The sequence below is a fragment of the Euleptes europaea genome, chromosome 2 (genome assembly GCF_029931775.1).
Source record: "Euleptes europaea isolate rEulEur1 chromosome 2, rEulEur1.hap1, whole genome shotgun sequence".
Taxonomy (NCBI): Eukaryota; Metazoa; Chordata; class Lepidosauria; order Squamata; family Sphaerodactylidae; genus Euleptes; species Euleptes europaea.
In genome coordinates this window covers 59,105,818-59,125,261 of record NC_079313.1, presented here as the reverse complement: position 1 = coordinate 59,125,261, position 19,444 = coordinate 59,105,818, and the positions used below count along the sequence as shown (strand labels likewise).

The window sequence follows — 19,444 nt, the reverse complement described above, 5'->3', positions numbered from 1 at the left end:
AATGCTTTTTCAGCTTTTCTACATATCTACAAGGTCGAACAACATTCCCACATTCTGTTAAGGCAGTTTCCGGTATGTAAACATTTGGAGAAGTCAGCTTTACTGTGGTTTGATCTACAAATAGTGCATAACAATATCTACAAGTATATTGTACCTGCCATGACCTGGTCGATATTTCAACATGATAGCATCTATAATGCCAAAATATATTTCTTCTGGAGTAAACCCCATGGAGAGCCACAATTAATTGAGAAGAGAGACACTCATCTATATTTGGGTTTGAGTCCACCCAAATAGGGATAGAGGCATCCTGCGCGAGAATTGATGGCTCATCATAGTCATTGAGTTCAAACATGGAGTCTTGACTTGACATGATTATGGCTTTGAATTCTATAAAATAATTCAAACATTGTATAGCATTTTAGTTACATATAACATTATGAGCTCAAATTGAACATATTCAAAGTAAAGAAAAAACATTTCTTTCCATAAATACCTTATGGTGAAGTAAGGATGAGAAGAGAAACAATTTCAACTTCAAGTTTTTTTTTTTTTTTTTTTTTTTTTTAGAAGCTGCTTCACAGAAAGATGCTTCCTAGTCTTTCACTGGGCAGAGAAAAACTTTTGCATACTTTTCTCCTAGCCAGACCCTTCTTATATGAGAATTTAGGTCCTTGTTTTGTAAGGGCTGTGGTCTGCAACCTTGATGTTGCAGAATATTCCCCCTACCATAGAGATATGGTGGCAAGAAGACGGCAATTTAACCGCACCTAACTGATTATAAATAACATAACATTCTACAAAGCATGGTGGAAAGTTGTTCACCCAGCATTTCATATACAATACAAAGCACAACTTCTATTAATATATCCATTTCATCTCCACCTTATTCTAGGTGCTTTTTAAAGATTTAGGAACTATATCTTTTTGTGTTTTGGAATCACAAACCTACAACTTCTTTTGTGGTTTTTCTATCTTCCACTTCAAGTTTATCTTCAGGAAGAATGAGATTACAGCTTTTTCTTCTGTATCATTTGTAAAAAATATTATTTTCTCATTCTGGTCATCATAATACAATTCTTCTTGTTGTGCCGTTTAGTCCTGGATAATCATCCGCAATGAACTCTTTTGTGGGCCATTCACGAAGTTTTTTCCAAGAGGAACAACACAAAAAAGAGTCTCAATGTCTCGTTTACCTAGCCACATATCTTGAAGTTGAGTAAACTGAAGTCCCCCTCCTTGATAGGATGAGGTTGAAGCTTCCAGCTTTTCTTGTATATGGATCTTCCATCATACAGACTTACTGATCTTCAGTGTTTTTTTCAATGGCATTGTTACCTTGCATTCTTTTATCAGCACTACACTTCTCATGGTGCACATGCTGAATGTACTGTGCTGGTTATGCATGTATAGATGTATCCCTCCAGGAAGGCCTGTAGCTCTTCTTCAGAAATATAAAGTTAGTAAAAGCCATCATAATTCATATGATATCATTCATCAATTCATCAATCAAAGGATCATCTTCTTATGTATGCTTCTTATTATATACACAGCAACTGGGAGTTCCAGAGCATCAATGGTATTACATTTCTTCTTAATAATGTATACATTTACACATACAGACTCACACTGTTGTGCAGATGAGGTTGTTTCCCACTTCAAGGATATTCTTCAGGTCAGAGACACGCCAGATTGTCTTCTCTCTGCATTCTCCTTGTCCTGAATCCTTTTCATTGGTAAATATTTATCTCTTGAGTTTCAGAGTCATATAAGCATGGCTTCAAAAATCATATAAGTAAGCCACTTATTTCATATGAAGGCTATCTTCACAGTCAATGACTGCTTTGTGAAAACATTTTGTAAAGTACATTGTTGGGTACTCACATTTAATCACATAGGGCATATCTTTATGATTGATTTCTTCATAGCTTCCATCTCATATTCTACTCATGTAGATTCTTCTTGTGTCCTTTATTTAACAATCAATTGCTACATGTTGATTCCAGTTGGTATGGCTATATCCACTTCTTCATGTATACTTTTCCTGAAAGATAACATCATCTGGAAAATATATTCATGTCAGCTTCATAGGTTTTGTAAGCCAAAACGTAACCAATGTTCTAGACACCAAGAAATTATTTAAACTACATGGAGATGGAAAAGAGATATTTTACAATAATATTTCATATCTAATCAGAATGCACAAAAGTCACATGAGTCATCACGTAGGTATTACAAATAGGAGTTCAATCATATTACATGTCATTCTGCCATTTTACACTCCACTTTCTTACTACTTTAAGAGTGATAAGCGCTCTCGTATCTGAAGGTATATTGCTTAGGTCCACATACAGTTTGCAACCTGACTGTGCCCTGATACAACAACTGCAACAAATAGCATATGAGAAACAGAATATTGAGTAATAGACATCTCTGCTACCATCCATATCCCTCATGGGATGACAAATAGAAACATTCATACATTTCATTTACATTATTATAATTCTTATATATGTCATTTTGTACCATATACAAATATGTGACATTTTCCATATGAACCCAGATATTTTCAAACCTGAAACATAGTATTTGTATTGTATGCATTTGTACCTTGTACATATCAATACATTTCATCAATACATAACATAACATAGAGTTGCTTGCTTGCTTTGCCATATATTGGCTATTCAATAGGCTATTGTTTAAGCCTTTATTTCCCTTACTAGGGAAATATCCATTGGTTTAGTTATGCCCCGGCTCAATTGTGTACTGTATACACTTGGGCTATTGTTTAGTAAACATATTACCATAAACCTTCAAAAGATGAAGTTTAACCGCTCATCTCTGACTTGTAATCTCATTATTGTGGTCTTGTTTACGAAGTTTGCATGTTTTGCAAATATATAGAGCCATTAACTCCCAAACATTGCTTAGGATCCTGCAGGAAAATATACCAATGGTTAAAAATAATTTACTGTGAATTCAAACCCACGTCTGAGTCGAACCCGTTACCGCGGAGTCCCATCTGGGGTGCCATCTGTCACGGCTTGTGGCGTTAAGGGGTCTACACTCCTAGAATGTACCATTTACTGAGAAATGGAGTTATCTATTCAGCGAGACCTCACAGCCAGAAGTCAATGATAATTCCTACAAGGACTGTAGGCTTTCTATTGAGAAGTGCCAGAAAATTTATGAACAAGGGACTTCCTTTAAATAACATTTATTTCACATAAAATATATATGCATGTGAATACATATTCTCAAAACATGTCATAAAGTACAAACATTATGATTCTTTAACATGTTCAGTTATGTTAACATATGCAAGCAGTTTCATACAATCTTTATAAGCAATTTCTCTATGTAAGGTTTCCTAACCTTAAACCTTTAATACATTTCTCTTTATGAGATTCTAACTAGTATCTCTAGATTCATTCAGAATACTACAGTTACAGAATCTTGTAAAAACTAGATTAATTTCACAGAGAGAAGATATGGTTAAACATAATGGGAAAAAGATCTGTTATAGCAAAAAGCTTCTTTATCCAAAGTACCTGAAATATAAACTATAAGTTATAGTGAATTAAATACAACCTTATATTATTTCTAAAACCTCTCCAGCTCATATGCATAGCTGATATTTAGGATATTGCAAACCTTTTCTGTAAGGACATAGACTTTTCCCATGCTTCTATGTCTTTACCATATCTTTGATTCTCTGGTTCTTAGTTTATTTAAGAATTATAGTCCAAAGCTCATTGAGTATTTCATGCCAGTTCAGGTTCATTGAAATACTGTTCTGAAGTCTATTTATCAGAGAAAGCTGAAATTAGAGCTATTTGAGCTATAGTCAATTATTACAGCTAAGTGTAGTATCTTTACCCATTGCAGTGTGCAGAGGATAAGATACTATGATCTTTATATTTAAACCATTCTATGTTTATAGATGTCTGATCACTTTCAAGATCAGGAATGCTTCATACATGCTGATGGTATGTGTATCTCTTAACAGTCAGCAATGCAGAGCTTATATATTATTTATTATGTGCAAGCTTAAGGCTGTATTAGTGTTTATATGGAAGACTCAGCTATTCTCTAGCTTGTCAATTTCAGTGAATATGTTTCCTGAACTAAGAGTCTCCATGAATAGGCTTAATAGATTTTGTATATGTTTTATGTAAGCATTTCATATGTGCCTTAAGCTTCATTACAGAGAAAAGAGATTCTCCTTTTCTCCCAGGAACATCTCTTGCCTCTTATTCTGAGTACAGAAGCCTCCCCTATTATGTTGGGGGAGCCTCTGACTCCTTTCTTCCCTGTTTCTGGTTCTAAGAACTGTATGGACCAGTTCTGTAGTTTGGGTTTCACAACTTCCATGTTGTGAAATGGTATAGTTTCATATCACGCAAGACATGAAATGATAGAATATAATGGAAATGAGTTATGGCCAGACAGACTTGCTGCCCTCTCTGTAACTCACTTCATGTGTCTCACGCAAGAGACAAGTATAGAGAGTGAGGTCGGTCAGCGTCAGCCAACTTCCATCAACTCTCTGCTTTCCTAGTTTAACATCTTAGGAGGATGTCCAGGAGATCTAGCAGCCAGACAGCATTCAGCTGTCCTCTACCAGTCCTCTCTCCTTTTGGCCGTTTGAGGCTTCCTTATATCCTCTCAGATCAGTGGTTATCTGAGCTGAGTCAGGAATCTTCAGGCCTCTGTCATGGATCCAAATCAGGATCCATGGCAGTATCATTTTCACTCATCTATGGGGAAAATATTAAGTCACCAGGTTTACAAGTGCAAAATCCCCAGTACAAGGTTTATTGTACTGCTGCACTGTCTTATCGGACAGCGGCATAATTCCGTCCGACAGTGGCATAATTCCGTCCTTTACACTGTATCTTAGAGCAGGGACGAAAAAACCCCAAAACAGAGATGACCTTCCATTCTATGCCTGGAAAAGCACCTCAGATAAGCAAATGCCGACTTTTCAGACTTAACTATCAAGCAGGCAGCATGAAGTGCCTTTAACCTTGTAGCCGTGTAGTTATTTCAAAACAGCTATAAGTGGCATAACGTTTACCCCACATTACTGCATTAGGTCCCAAGGAATGCTTTTTATTATTTAGATCCAGAGGAAAACCATATGCTCAAGCCAATTATTGCCACGGGCTGCGACACTCCCTTTCACAGGTCAGAGTGGGTGGGTTCTTACTCAGGGAAGCTCATGCTGGGATCGCTGTTGTTGATCTTCATGGTGCCACTGGACTTCTGATGTGTTCAGCTGCAAAACATAGGAGGGCTCCAGTATTACCTTAAAGACTGACTACACATATTGCTTCCCACCCCTTCCCACACACATAATCTGCTGTGTGCAGCTTGCCCAGCTGCTGGGTGGTCCAAGGGTGTGTGCTGCTGCTCTAGCATGGAGGGTGGTGTCTGGGTCCCACAATCCCCCACAGCACTTGTGGCATCTGATAAGCCATGCAACTAGGCAGTACCCAGGTCCCAGGGTGAGTAGGGTACAAGGGAGCTGCTGCCACGGGTGTGTAATGGACAGATTGTGAAGGGGCATCCCTACAAAAATGATGGCTCTCCAGAGCAGCACATCAGCAAGTTCACCTATTCCCCCTTTTGCAGTTTGTAGGGGCAAAACATCCACTCTGTGCCTCTTTTCATTCTTGGCCTAGTGGTTAGGATACTAGACTTGTGTGAGGGAGCTGTGGATTTGACCCTGCTCTTTTTTTTCAGGGGCATGGTTAGAGTTGCCAGGTCCCTCTTCACTACCGGCTGGAGGTTTTTGGGGCTGGCCTGAGGAGGGCAGGGTTTGGGGAGGGGAGGGACTTCAATAACATAGACTCCAATTGTCAAAGCGGCCATTTTCTCCAGGTGAACTGATCTCTATCAGCTGGAGATCAGTTATAATAGCAGGAGATCTCCTGCCACCACCTGGAGGTTGGCAACCCTAGGCAGAGTGTGTGTGGCTTAGCATATGGATGGCTGCACTTTTGCTGCCAGTCAGTTCCTTGCTAGGGAAGGGATAGGTGTCCTGTCTGCTGCATGGATGCCCTTCCCCTATGGGCTGAGGGGGCACTCAGGCCACAGTTGCAGTTGCAGACAGTGCTGCTGTGTGTGATGGCCAGCTGTTTTCTATGGAATTGTCCCGGTCATAGAACCCCCATGATTGACAGGGAGCTCAAATAGAATTCTGAGAATGGCAGTTGAAGTGTTCTAACAGTTGAGAACTGATAGTTGATTGAGAGAGAAGCTTTCAGACAGAGCTTGGAGACAGTGGTGTGAGCTGCAAGCTGTCTCGTAGAGAATTTTCCTCTGGAGTGAAAAGGAACACTTTTGGGTTTTTGATCAGGAACGATCAGGAACCAGTTATCTAGGGACATGGCTGTAAGGATGATAGAGTGATCCCTAAGAGTTAAACAGGAAAGAGCTCTGATGTAAGGCATGATCCCAGGCCAGTTTAAAGGAGAAACTGGGGAAGTGTGTTAATGTTCCTAACTCCTCCAACTAAAGAACCACTGTGTAAAAGAAGCTTAGGTTTAAGAAACAAATCAGTGACTGCCAAGAGAAATCACTCTCAGTAGAAAATGAAAGTTTAAACTCTTGTATGTGAATGACTTTGATAGAATTGGAATTACAATATATCACTTGAACATAACCATCTCAAGTTCCTCAATTCTGTTATTCTGTTACAAACTACACTCTTGTTATGATCCTTTGCTATACTGACTTTTAAATCCCCCCAAATGACAAATAAAACCATTTTAAAGTTGTACTTCAAAAAGCCTCTCAAGTTCCATATATTTCTGACCTTTTACAGAAAATAAGGGATCAGTCATAATTAGTGGCAATGGTGTCATAACAAGTTATAAGTCTCAACAAAGATAGTGAAGGTTGGTGTGTGACAGAACATTTTTTTAAATTATGATAACAAGAGGAGTTCTGTCATACTGTGTTTTTCCTCCCTGTCCACTGGCTGTCTGTGAGGGGGGAGTTGCATTGAGGGGCAGTGGATGGGTTGACAGGCAGTGATTGGCTGGTGAGAGCCAGCATGGTGTAGTGGTTAAGAGTGGTGGACTCTAATTAGGAGAACTGGGTTTGATTCCCCACTCTTCCACATGAGCCGTGAACTGTAATCTGGTGAACCGGGTTGGGTTCCCCACTCCTACACATGAACCTGCTGGGTGACCTTAGGCTAGTCACAGTTCTCTCTGAACTCTCTCAGCCCCACCTACCTTAGAAGGTGCCTGTTGTGGTGATGAGGAAGGGAAGGAGGTTGTAATCCAGTTTGATTCTCCTTAAAAGGTAGAGAAAGTCAGCATTAAAAAATCAATTATTCTTCTTCTGAGTGGGCCACTCAGATGGACCTTATTGAGTGCCGTTGCCTGGATGGTAAGTGTTGCCAGGGTTGCTATGGACTCATTGTGTTATAAAGAGGAACATGTGCTGTTATATCCCCCTGAAAAATATACATCAGAAATGGACCAGTGGCACCACTTTTATGTTGGTGGCCACAACCACACCAGCCCTCAGGATTGGCCTGCCTGCATTGCATTTATTCATCCTCTACTATTCTTCCCTTCAAATATGGGTTCCATGTTTTTTTTTTTAGTTTAGAAGAATCATATCACATGTATCAGCTTTTATTTTGCTCCCTCAGTTGTAAAATTGAGCATATCAGACTCCCATGCTTTTTGTCAAAAGATAAGTTTCATAGAGCATTTTGTATATTAAATGTGCTGCAGAAATGGTAATTAATACAGTAACATTTATCTTGATATTCCAAACATCTGGGAAGTATTTCTTATTGAAGTGTGCTAGAGATAAAGTTTGTAATTGCGTTTCCTGGCATCCTCCTTAACTGTCAGATTTCTCCAAGAATTCTATGCATTTCCATAAAGACTTTGTTCTTCCCAGCTGTAGACACATAATAAAAGAATGATATAAATGAACAAAATACCATAACACACAATCGTTAGTGTTTCATACAAGAGTTGAAGGTTGAGAAGTTACAGAACTTCCTCTCTACGTAACTGAATGATAACATAATTGTACACGATTGATTCATCAAAAAATTTGTACTCACAGCGTTTCTGAATTCTTTACTTTTAAATCTAATAATATATTGGCATGCCTAGCACTGTGACAAACATAAACAGTGTCAAGTGTGTAGGAAGAGTGTGTAGGAAGAGTCACTCTTCCTACACACTTGACACTGAGAGACACTGTCCTTCAGTGTTACTACTCTGAAGATGCCTGCCACAGTTGCTGGCGAAACGTCAGGAAAGAAAATTCCAAGACCACGGTTACACAGCCCGGATAACCTTCAAGAACCAATGAACTCTGACCATGAAAGCCTTCGACAATATTTATTTAGTTATTTGTTTGTTTGTTTAAATGTTTCCCCCAATGGAGACCCAAAGTGGCTTATACGTCGTTCCCACATCACATCATGTGTTCACTCAAGCATACATTATAGCTATATAAAACAGCAGCAGATTCTGAGCCCATACACATGTTTCAAAGTAGTCTCACGCATACTCTCTGGAGGGTCTTCCTATGTCATTTCTATGAGCAAACCCTTGAATTTCAGAAGCTATTTGTGTATTAATTTGTTTTTAAGCATTTCATAATCCACTTTTCTGGTGCTCAAAATGGCTTTCACAAAAACTACAAAAGTATTAAGTAATCAAAACTGGATTGCATTATAAATGCATACTGAGAATTAAAAATCAGCAAGTGCCTTCTAAGATAAATAGATTTTATATCCCTTGCTGATGATAGGGTGGGAAGACAAGCTGTGGCCATCATTGAAGAAGTAATTATACAGGCTCAGCAAGGGCAATCACAGTTAAGGCCCTGCTTCTTCCAGATGAAGTTCTCGCTTTGCATAACAATGGCACTGAATTGTGAATGTAAATGCCATGAAGGCTCATATATGTGCATTGACAACATCCAAAGAGTTTCTACTATGTCAATGCACTGTTACATGGTTATAATGCTTATTAATCATTATATTAGCCTTTTAATTTGTATTAGCGATGATTCTTTTTTAATCTTGTATTATGCAGTGCATGCACCTATGGCAAGAACATCGATTTAGTGAAGTTTCTACTTGATCAGAATGTGCTGAGCATTAATCACCAAGGAAGAGATGGACATACAGGTACGATGGTGAAGATGGATGGATGTGTGTGTGAGAGAGAAAGAATAATAGCTAAATGGTTCAAAATGTAAATAAAGAATTCAATAGAGGCTCATTTCAAAAAGTTGGGTGCATACCCTTTCATTTAGTAATATATAGGCACCCGATTTTCTTAATGCTTTGAAGATAGTAACTTCCAATGAAGTCAACCCTAAGTTTTCCCCTAGGCATTACATACACACTACATACAGAACATGCTTTTTGGCACTTTCTCACTTTTTGGCACTTTCAACATGGCCTGGTTTGTGAGGGCCCCCCCCTTTGGCATGTATCAAAAGTCAAGTAAAGACTGGTTACTATGGAACAATATTGTATGTTTTCAGAGACAGACTTTGTTTTATAACAAATTCATTTTTTCAAGGAAATCAATTAACAAGCATTATAAGTAGGGGACCCACAAATAGATATGGGGACATCTAATTTCCCCTTCCCCACTATTTATTCTTTCAGTTCTATGAAAGCCCCTTTGGTCTCTTCCTGCTTTCTTCTCTCCTTCCCATCCACCATCAAATCTACCTTTATATGCCTGCTGTCTTCATCTTTATCTCCTTCCTTCTTCTGCCATACTCTACCCTGGAAAACTGTGACCCAATTGTGTGGTGGAGAACCCATAAGAAGTTGCAAGAGGCACCTCATTGTCTCTTGTATCTCCCTTCCCACATTTCCCTTCTTTCCATCTTCTTGGCAACCTGTATCTCCTCACGTTTTCCTGCCTCCTTTCCACCACAACCAACCTACCTTTTATCTGCCCTTTATCTTCATCTATATTTATTATTTCATTTATACTTCACCTTTCTCCTTAACGGGGATCCAAAGCTGCTTACATCATTATCCTCCATGAAGTAAATCCATGAAGCAAGGCTGAGAATGTGTAACTGGCCCAAGGTCACCCAGTGAGCTTCCATGGCAGAGAAATAATTTAAAACCAGGTCTCCCAGATGCTAGTCTTAAACTCTAACAACTACACCACACTGGCTTTCAAAGGGCAGCTGCTGTTGAACAGTAGCACGCAGCTGGGCCTGGATGAATCATGCAAGTTCCATGGTATCAAGTAGTTGCTGTGAACCCTGGCGCCTAGGGTTGCCAGTTCTGGGTTGGGAAATACCTGGAGATTTTGAGGGTGGAGCCTGAGAAGGGGAGGGTTTGGGAAGGGAAGGGACTTCTGTGGGATATAATGCATAGAGTCCACCTTCTAAAGCGGCTATTTTTTCTAGGCGAACTATCTCTATCACCTGGAGATCAGTCGTAATCCCAGGAGATCTCCAGTACCACCTGCTGGCAACCCTGCTGGCCCACTGAGTCTTTCTTCAAAGACAAATTAATGGAGAATAGGTCAATCATTGGGTACAGGATGCTGGACTAGATGGACAACTGGTCTGACCCAGCAGGGCTCTTCTTATGTTCATGAAAGCGGTGTGGTTGCCTAGCAACAGCCACTGAGTGCATTCATTTCTTAAAGCTACAGGTGCCACTTGTATTATTTTAGGGGGGTTAGCCTCCCAATGTTTTTATTTACCTTGATTTTTTTATTTTGATTGGGGTGGTCGATTTCAGGTTTTTCTGCAAACCTGGGGCTTTTTTTCTTGTTTGTATAAAGATGTCTTGTCTGTTTATAGTTCCAGTGTCTGGATTTAGTTTTCAGAGGTTTGATCATGTTGAGAATTACGCATACTGGTGATTACAAGCCATATTATATTTTTAAAAACTCTTCAGACCACAACAATTCTGTCCTGTCAATTTTCTAGGGCTACATTCTGCTTGCTATCATGGCCACATCCGTCTTGTCCAGTTCTTACTGGACAATGGAGCTGATATGAATCTCGTAGCCTGTGATCCCAGCAGGTCCAGTGGTGAGAAAGATGAACAGACCTGTTTGATGTGGGCCTATGAAAAAGGTATTGCTATGTTGGCTTTCCACTTTCAATATTAAAAACACAGCATTATAGATTAGAAAGGACAGGACAGTTGTTAAGAAAAACAAGTCAGCTCATGCTGAGAATGACTTTCACTATGTTTCGGCTTCTGACACTTCGAGAGCAAGGAATACCAACTTTGGGATTGCTGCTCTCAGAAAGTCTGACATGCTACCTGAAGCTTTAATTCCATACAAACTCAGTTATAAGCCTCCTCGGTTCCAATAAAATAAATATTCTACAAATCCAGCCATTCAGAAAAAGGTAGTTTTTTCTTGTAAAGTATAGACAAGGCTTTAGGGCTAAACTCCTTTTTTCCCTCTTATCACTGAACAAGGTACGAGAGACAACATTTGAATGCAGTTATCCATGAAGTCCATTCGAAAATCAGGGACTGCTATCAATTTGATGTGGAAGGAGGAGACTCTGGTTCTACTGTGATGGGCAGCATCATAAAACCCCTTTATAGAGAGATAGTTATCCTTGATTTCCTGCAGAAATTCTTCAAAGAAACTGCATATCTCTGTGGTTTCTGCTGTGCTGTACGTCCTGTACACATTTCACAGATTTGCCCTGGCAACAGCTCAGATTCTTGTTCTGCTTCTCTTTGTCCTCTAAACTCAACTAGAAACCTGTTGGTTTTTAGAAGCTATTTCCTTTGTGCTTGTTTGTTTTTTCTGGGCCGGGATGTATTTTCCCTCGAAAATATATATGAAATGCTTGTTCCTCAGTCTACAGCCATAAACAAACAACAATACATGAGTGCCTTAAAACACTATATTAATTCTAGATGGTATAATGGTGGAGATGCAGGACTGGTTGGTTTAGGAGTGTCCAGTTTCATGATTGTGATTGTTCATATTTAATCTGCCTTTTACACTTTAGAGTAAATGATACATTAGTGCTGCCAAGAATGAAAACATGGCTTTGAGCAAGGTCTGAACACTTCTTAAGGCTGGAGACAGAAGACAGCTTTTTCATATTAATAGTTATCACTGTCCACGATGTACCCTATCATTCCACTCTGTTCATAGGATTTTTAGCATTTCTAAAAATTCTATAGTGTTTAGTGTAATATTCTCTGATATATAGTGCAATCCTATGCATACCTAGAATAAACCCCATTGAGTAAAGTAGGACTTACTTCTGAATAAATATGCACAGGATTGCACTCATGCAACAGGCAAGTCCCATTTAGGGCTGCTCTTTGCTGATACTATGGTAGCACAGTAAGATTTAACATTGAACTATGAGATACTCTGCCATTCACTCATTATTGTTGTTTACTTCTTATTACAATTGTTGTTTTTCAGGCCATGATGCTATTGTCACTCTTCTGAAGCATTACAAAAGACCTCAGGATGAATCACCTTGTAATGAGTACTCCCAGCCTGGAGGAGGTGTGGTTCCATCCAGCTGTTCTATTTGCACTGCTAAAATTGATTGAATAGACCCCCTCCCAGCAAACTTGTCAGCTTATATATAAGAGCTCATTCAAGGACAAGATATTTGTATAGTATTGCCATTATTCTTTGAGATGCATTGGGTTGGATACCATCCTCAGTGTCCTTACCTGAAAGTGCAAAGTCCCCCCATCCCAACCTGCTGCAACCTTGACCCCCCCCCCCATTGCTGCTCCTGGGCATGGTGACCTCCAGGAGCAACATGAACAAAGATTTTGAGGGCTGCCATGGGAAGGGGGGATGTGGAGATCTTTTGGTTGGGATCAAACCCTTTCTATCCTTGATTTACAAAATGCCTATAATCTTAAAACAATTTTGGCATCCTCTACTTGCTAGAAAGAAATGCATGTTAAGAAAGAGAGATCCCATCCTACATGTCGGATAAATTATTTACCTGTTACCTTTATATTTACTGCATTTTTGGTTACTTCTATATTAGGAGTGGACTGCTATCCTAACCCTCATATTTGAAGCTTGTTGTATGGAAATGATTGATAACTGTGATGAAGAACATTTTTGTCAGTTTGAGCTGTAGGCTAAGTTCACAAGAAATTTTGCATAGAGCATTGTCCAGGAAATTATCTGTTTTAAATAAAGCAGAGAAGTTTCCCTATTACCAAACTTAGAAGCTTGTTTTTGCTAATTAATGTATAATATAAATGGAGTATTAAATGAAAAGCTAGTGCTAGGGAAATCAGTGGACTTTTTTTCACTCCATTCAAAACAACCAGGAGCACCAATATCTCTTGTTATTATAAGGTGGGGGGAAAACCCTCAACAAATGTTCTTAAAATACAATTTAATTCACTTTTTGCAGTTTACTCTCCAAAACTTATTTACTCAGCAATAAATCCTATTGATTTTAGAGGGATGTGCTTCTTAGAAAATCTTGCGTATATCTAAAAATGGAAACTTGAACCTTGCCATGATTCATCTACTCTAATCTCCTTGCATACACACACACTCACACTATACACATGGTAGCTGTCATGGCCTGTGCTGACTATAACCTTTACCTGTAACCTGTAAGCAAGACTTCATATAGTTAATGCTTGAATTCCAGGATAACCGGATACAAGAAATTCCAGTATAGCATGCTATGTATCTGGCCAATCCTCAAAGAAGCTCAGGATAGTATATATTCCTTCCTCTCTTTTATTCCACAACAACTCTTTGAGGTAAATGAAGTAGAGTGTGAGTGGCTGGCCCAGGGTCACCCACTGAGCCTTCGTGGCTGAAAAGGGATTTGAACCCAGATCTTCCATTCTAATACACCTGTCCCACCATGATTGTTTATACAGAATACTTAGTTAAAAAGTCAGTGTGGTTTGGAATATCTAACTCATGTGTTAATCTATTGCTTTCCACTTTAAATGTGTACGTGTTTGCTTATAGGTTATATGGGAGATCTAACAATGTAGCTATGAAGGATATATGAAATGTGATTAGCTTTAGCTGAATGACAAGAAATTTCTACGTTAAACTTAGAACAGCATACCATATTTTTTGCTCCATTAGACGCACTGGACCATAAGACGCCCCCCCCAGCTGGCCATCGGGGCGGGGAACGCTGGCTCGTGTCGTTCTGGCACGCCCAGCCGCTCTGTGCGCCCCCCCCGCCTCCCAGCTGGCCGTCGGGGCGGGGAACGGCGGCTTGCAATGTTCTGGGGTGCCCAGCAGCAATGTGCGCCCCCCAGACTCCCAGCTGGCCGTCGGGGCGGGGAACGCCGGCTCGCGTCATTCTGGCAGGCGGGGCGCACATAGCTGGGCGCGCCAGAACGACGCGAGCCGGTGTTCCCCACCCTGAAGGCCAGCTGGGAGGCAGGCGGGCGGGCCCGCTCTGTGCGCCCCGCCCACCTCCCAGCTGGCCATTGGGGTGGGGAACGCCGACTCGCATCGTTCTGGCGTGCGAGGCGCACAGAGCTGGGCACCCTGCCCACCTTCCTTCCAAGCTAGAATGTGCATCTTATGGATTGGGCTAGGGTCCATAAGACGCACATTCACTCCATAAGACGCACTGACATTTCCCCTCACTTTTGAGGAGGAAAAAAGTGCGTCTTATGGAGCGAAAAATACGGTATGCTATCTACTATACCAGTATGTTTATTTTTCAAAAAACACATATTTACAGTCATTCTAGGATTTAATTAATGTATTTGCTTGGTTGTTTTAACCTACAGGACACCACATATTACCTTGAATGTCTAAAACTTCCTCTGTTCTGATTTTAGATGGATCTTATGTGTCAGTTCCATCCCCACTAGGGAAGATTAAAAGCATGACAAAAGGTATGTTTACTGAGTAGGAAATATATTTATTATAGAAAGGCCAAATTCTTCCAAAATCCATTTGAATCTTAGGCCTTTCTACTTCTTCCCATCCCCAAAGTGGTGTAAAGAGAGATATGTATAGATTTAGCAAAGTAAAATCAGCATGGGCGCTCTTTTGTTGGTGGTACAACAGATATTCCATGGGGTAGTGCCATCCTGAATGCTACCATTCATACCCATTCTAGGGTTCCCACTCTAGTGTTGTCATCTTTTTCTGGTAAGGCTGGCATATCATGAGAGCTAAATGTTTGTTGATGAAGCAGCTTTAAGGCCTAGATGTAGGGTTGCCAGCCCTGGGTTGGGAAATACCTGGAGATTTTGGGGGTGGAGCCTGGAGAGGGCAAGGTTTGGGGAGGTGAGGGACCTCGGCAGAGTATAATGCCATAGAGTCCACCCTCCAAAGCAGCCATTTTCTCCAGGGGAACTGATCTTGTTCATCTGGGGATCAATTGTAATAGCGGGAGATCTCAAGGTGTCACTTGGAGGCCCTATCAGGATGAATCTGGTGGCCTAAAACTGCACATGCATGACAGTATCCAGAACTAGTAGTGTGGGATTAACATAGGCTTTTTATGCATGGGAAGTTTGTGTAGAGTTTGCCGCTCTCTAGATGCACAGTTTTCTTATCAGAATTCTCAAAACTCTATGCATGATTGCTTTTTGCCCGGAAGAAATTCCAGGAGTACCTTGTGATCAATTATGCATCCCCAGCAAAAATGCAGAGCTTCTGAGTCCCTCCATCCCTGAAAACGCTGCTTTGTAATTGGCTATAGTGTATTTTTGTTTTTAATACATCACCAGCCCCCGCAACCCCTGCAGCAAGATTCTTTCATTTGAAATGAACCGGGTGGCCATTTCACAGCCAAAGCAGATGCGGTCCAGAAAAACACATATACCCCCAACCAATTTGTTTCTGGCAATCTCAATGCAGGGGTCATAAGAACATAAAAACACTCGCATGGTCATTTCCATTTCATCATTCCATCGGTATGCAAATGAAAAAAGACTTTCATGCCTGTAAGAGGATGCGTATGGGTGCTGGGATCAGCCCGGCTCTGTTCAATCCCTGAAGTCTGAAAACCCTCTCAGTGAAACTGACCGGGGGGGGGGGGGAAGGTTCTTTTTTAACTGAGCCAAGTAGCCATTCAAACAACCAAAGTAGAGAATCACACCCAAACTCAGGACACAATCCTGTTTCTATTTGATTGTGAGTTCCATTCTAGCAAAAAAATGCTAAATATATAAAGAGAAATGAAGAGACGAGCAGCCGAGGGAAAGACCTGGTGCTTTCCCCACCCCCACCCACCCCCGCATTTGGGTAACTCTGTGGTAAATTGCCTGAATTTTAAGATGTCAGGATTTATATGCTGAGAATTGCTAGTGAATTGTCACGCAGCCCAGTCCTTTGTGTGCTGTACACAGAATAAATCCCATTGGCTCACTCTCTAAGTAAGTGTGCATAGGACTGTGGATATGCAGATTAATTCTATTCATCTTTACTTGAAAGTTAAATCCCACCAAGTTCAATGGAGCTTACTCCCAAGGATCTGTGCGTAGAATTGCAGCCTTTGTTTTTTAATTCAGTCATACAGTCCCCTTGAAGGAATAGCGCATCCCATTGTGGAAGATGGAGTGGTGATATCCACCATTTCCCCCTGTGAGCTTTAGACACCCCCACACACACACATACACACACTTTGCTTTTTACGCTGTTCCTGGGCGGGGGGAGGAACCAGAAAAGTTCTGCTCAGTCAATTCTGCAAATGGTTGAATACACACTGGTGAGAAGTGAAACTATGGTAAAAGCTTTTTACGCCAATGCTTTACACCTATTTCTAATGATAAACATTGTCATCTGAGGATAATTTCATTCTTGCTATAACAATGCAAGCTGAACTCAGTCATGTGGCAAGAAGACAAACTAAGTCCCTAGGATGATTTCCTTATCAAATATTAAGGTTGGGTTCAGACTAAATTTTCCTATGGTAGAACTGAATTTTGCTGCCTCCCTCCACAACTGATCTCATGAAATGCCGCTCCTGGCAGAGATGGGGCCCTGAGGAATGGCATGAAGAAGCTCTGCCTCAAGTAGGGGGAATCTGCCGAAATTGTCAATTTAAACTGGATCCAAACCTAAATGCATTGATAAGAGTCAGAAATGGGGATCAGAAAAACAAAGGTAACTATTATTAGATTTAAACCAGCCGTATACCATCCTTTTAAAAAGTTCTACACGGAAAATAATTGTCCTTTTGAGGCATAACTCAGCTGCAAGTTGGTGGTTCTTCCGACACCCCTCCTTGTCAAATCTTAGCTTGGAGTGCATCCAGAGTTTATACACTACCCATGTAATCTGAAATGATATCCAAATCTTCCATTAAGGAACGGTTTGATAAAGCTGTTACAGGGAAGCACGTGGATCAACAAGTTACTGCAGTCTGCAAATGCAGTTGTGTGTCCAATCCAATTCTGAGTGTCATTGAGCAGGAGATCAGAATGGCAAGGAAAAAACAGCCTCACTAGTCACTGTTAGAGAGACAGGAGAAGGAACTAATTCCTTGTATAAAGGATTTTCTGCAGCCATTACATGATTCAGATAGAATATGCATATGGTACGGTGTTCTTTAGTGATAAACTTCTAAACCCAAAAAGCTCCAAGGCATTTGGAATGTGGCAAATCTGTGTTTATTATTATGGTTTATTGTTGGATGCAGAGACAAAAATAATCAAAAATGCCAGCCAACCAATCTGTAGAAGAAAAACCAGCAGTTAATGTGTAATATTTTTGTTAAATATGGTGCTTTAATATATATTTTTTACTGCATTTTATAAGCAGACACTTTTCTTTTGCAGAAAAGGCGGATGTTCTCCTCCTCCGTGCTGGTTTGCCGTCCCAGTTCCACCTCCAGCTTTCAGAAATAGAGTTCCATGAAATTATTGGTTCAGGTAAAAGGGAACAGAAAATGTGTCTGTTTTATAAAAAGAAGTTTTTACATGTCACGGTGTGCTTATTTTATTTGATTTCTTCTAGGGTCATTTGGAAAAGTGTACAAAGGACGGTGTAGAAATAAAATAGTGGCAATCAAACGGTAAGTGTTAGCAGAATTTCTGATTTGTTACTTTATTTTATTTAAATGTATTTATTTTATCAGTTAAAACAACAACGAATCTAAGGATACCTTAAAGATAATGTGGCATAAGCATTCATAAACTAGAGCCCACTTCTTCAAATGCATGAAATGTCTCCAGCATCTCGCAACAAAAATATTTGTTTTGTCGTTTATATACATACACACATATATATTCTCATCTATATAATTAGTGTTGCCAGCTCCAGGTTGGGAAATACCTGGAGATTTTGGGGGTTGAGCCTGAGGAGGGTGGGTTTGGCGAGAGGAGGGACTTCAATGCCATGGAGTCCAATTGCCAAATCGGCCATTTTCTCCAGGGGAACTGATCTCTGTTGCCTGGAGATCAGTTGTAATAGTAGGAAATCTCCAGCCATCCCCTGCTGGTTGGCAACCCTATATATAATGCCAACTTGTGCATCTGACAAAGTGGGCACTGGCTCACAAAAACTTATGCCACAACAAATTTTAGTCACAAGACACTTTGTTGTTTTTACTACAACCGATTAACACAGCCAATGCTTTAGAATTTAAGATTTTTAAAAATACAATTCTTAAGTGACTTGATATTTTCCTTGTGCTTCTTTCCAGCTACCGAGCCAACACTTACTGCTCCAAATCAGATGTTGACATGTTTTGTCGTGAAGTTTCCATCCTGTGCAGGCTCAATCACCCCTGTGTCATCCAATTTGTTGGCGCTTGCCTGGATGACCCAAGTCAATTTGCCATAGTCACGCAATACATATCAGGAGGATCCCTCTTTTCCCTGCTGCATGAACAGAAAAGGTAAACTAGCTTATGTCTCCATGGTACCTTTGTGGAAATTATGCAGATTTTCAGAACTGTGTTAATGCCTGTAAAGGAAAGTCAATAGGTGAAAAAAGTCTACATCTGGCTTTCATTGCTGTAACATTTATTACAACAAGAGATTGTCCTTTCATAGTCAGGTGTGTAAAGACTAAAAGGTATATTTTCTCTCAGTGCTATTAGTTGTCATTGTTATATACCAGTCACACTTTCCAAGAAAAATAGATAGGAACATTATGGAGGATGAAGCAAAGTTACCAAAAGCAAGACACAAAAGCTCAGTTCAGATATCAAGTGAAGTCATTGCTTAATTAAGATAACTGTTGATAATGTGATTGTCTGAATATGATCCTAGGCTCAATCAATCTTCAATCTTTATTGTTACAGTCAAAGACCAGCATACATACAAATTACAATCAGTAGTTATAAAAAGAGAAACAAGAAAAAAGGCAACTGTATAAAGTCAGAAACAAAAAAACCCTGATTGAATGTATAAACTAATGATAGCTGAATAGCTACCATAAGTAAATTATGTGCACCTCAGTTACTATATAAGTTAGTACTACGTATATAAGGCCATTAA

At 40.0% G+C, this 19,444-nt stretch overlaps 1 protein-coding gene across 1 annotated transcript in view; it reads left to right on the top strand.

Annotated features, from left to right (window-relative positions):
- The window catches only part of TNNI3K (TNNI3 interacting kinase), a 232,099-nt gene that overhangs the window by 72,676 nt on the left and 139,979 nt on the right, over positions 1-19,444 (top strand). Inside the window, exons 10-16 of the mRNA XM_056845668.1 lie at positions 9,087-9,181; positions 10,966-11,115; positions 12,447-12,533; positions 14,828-14,884; positions 17,780-17,872; positions 17,958-18,015; positions 18,646-18,840. Coding sequence (XP_056701646.1) covers positions 9,087-9,181; positions 10,966-11,115; positions 12,447-12,533; positions 14,828-14,884; positions 17,780-17,872; positions 17,958-18,015; positions 18,646-18,840 — 735 coding nt within the window. The remainder of the gene's footprint in view (positions 1-9,086; positions 9,182-10,965; positions 11,116-12,446; positions 12,534-14,827; positions 14,885-17,779; positions 17,873-17,957; positions 18,016-18,645; positions 18,841-19,444) is intronic.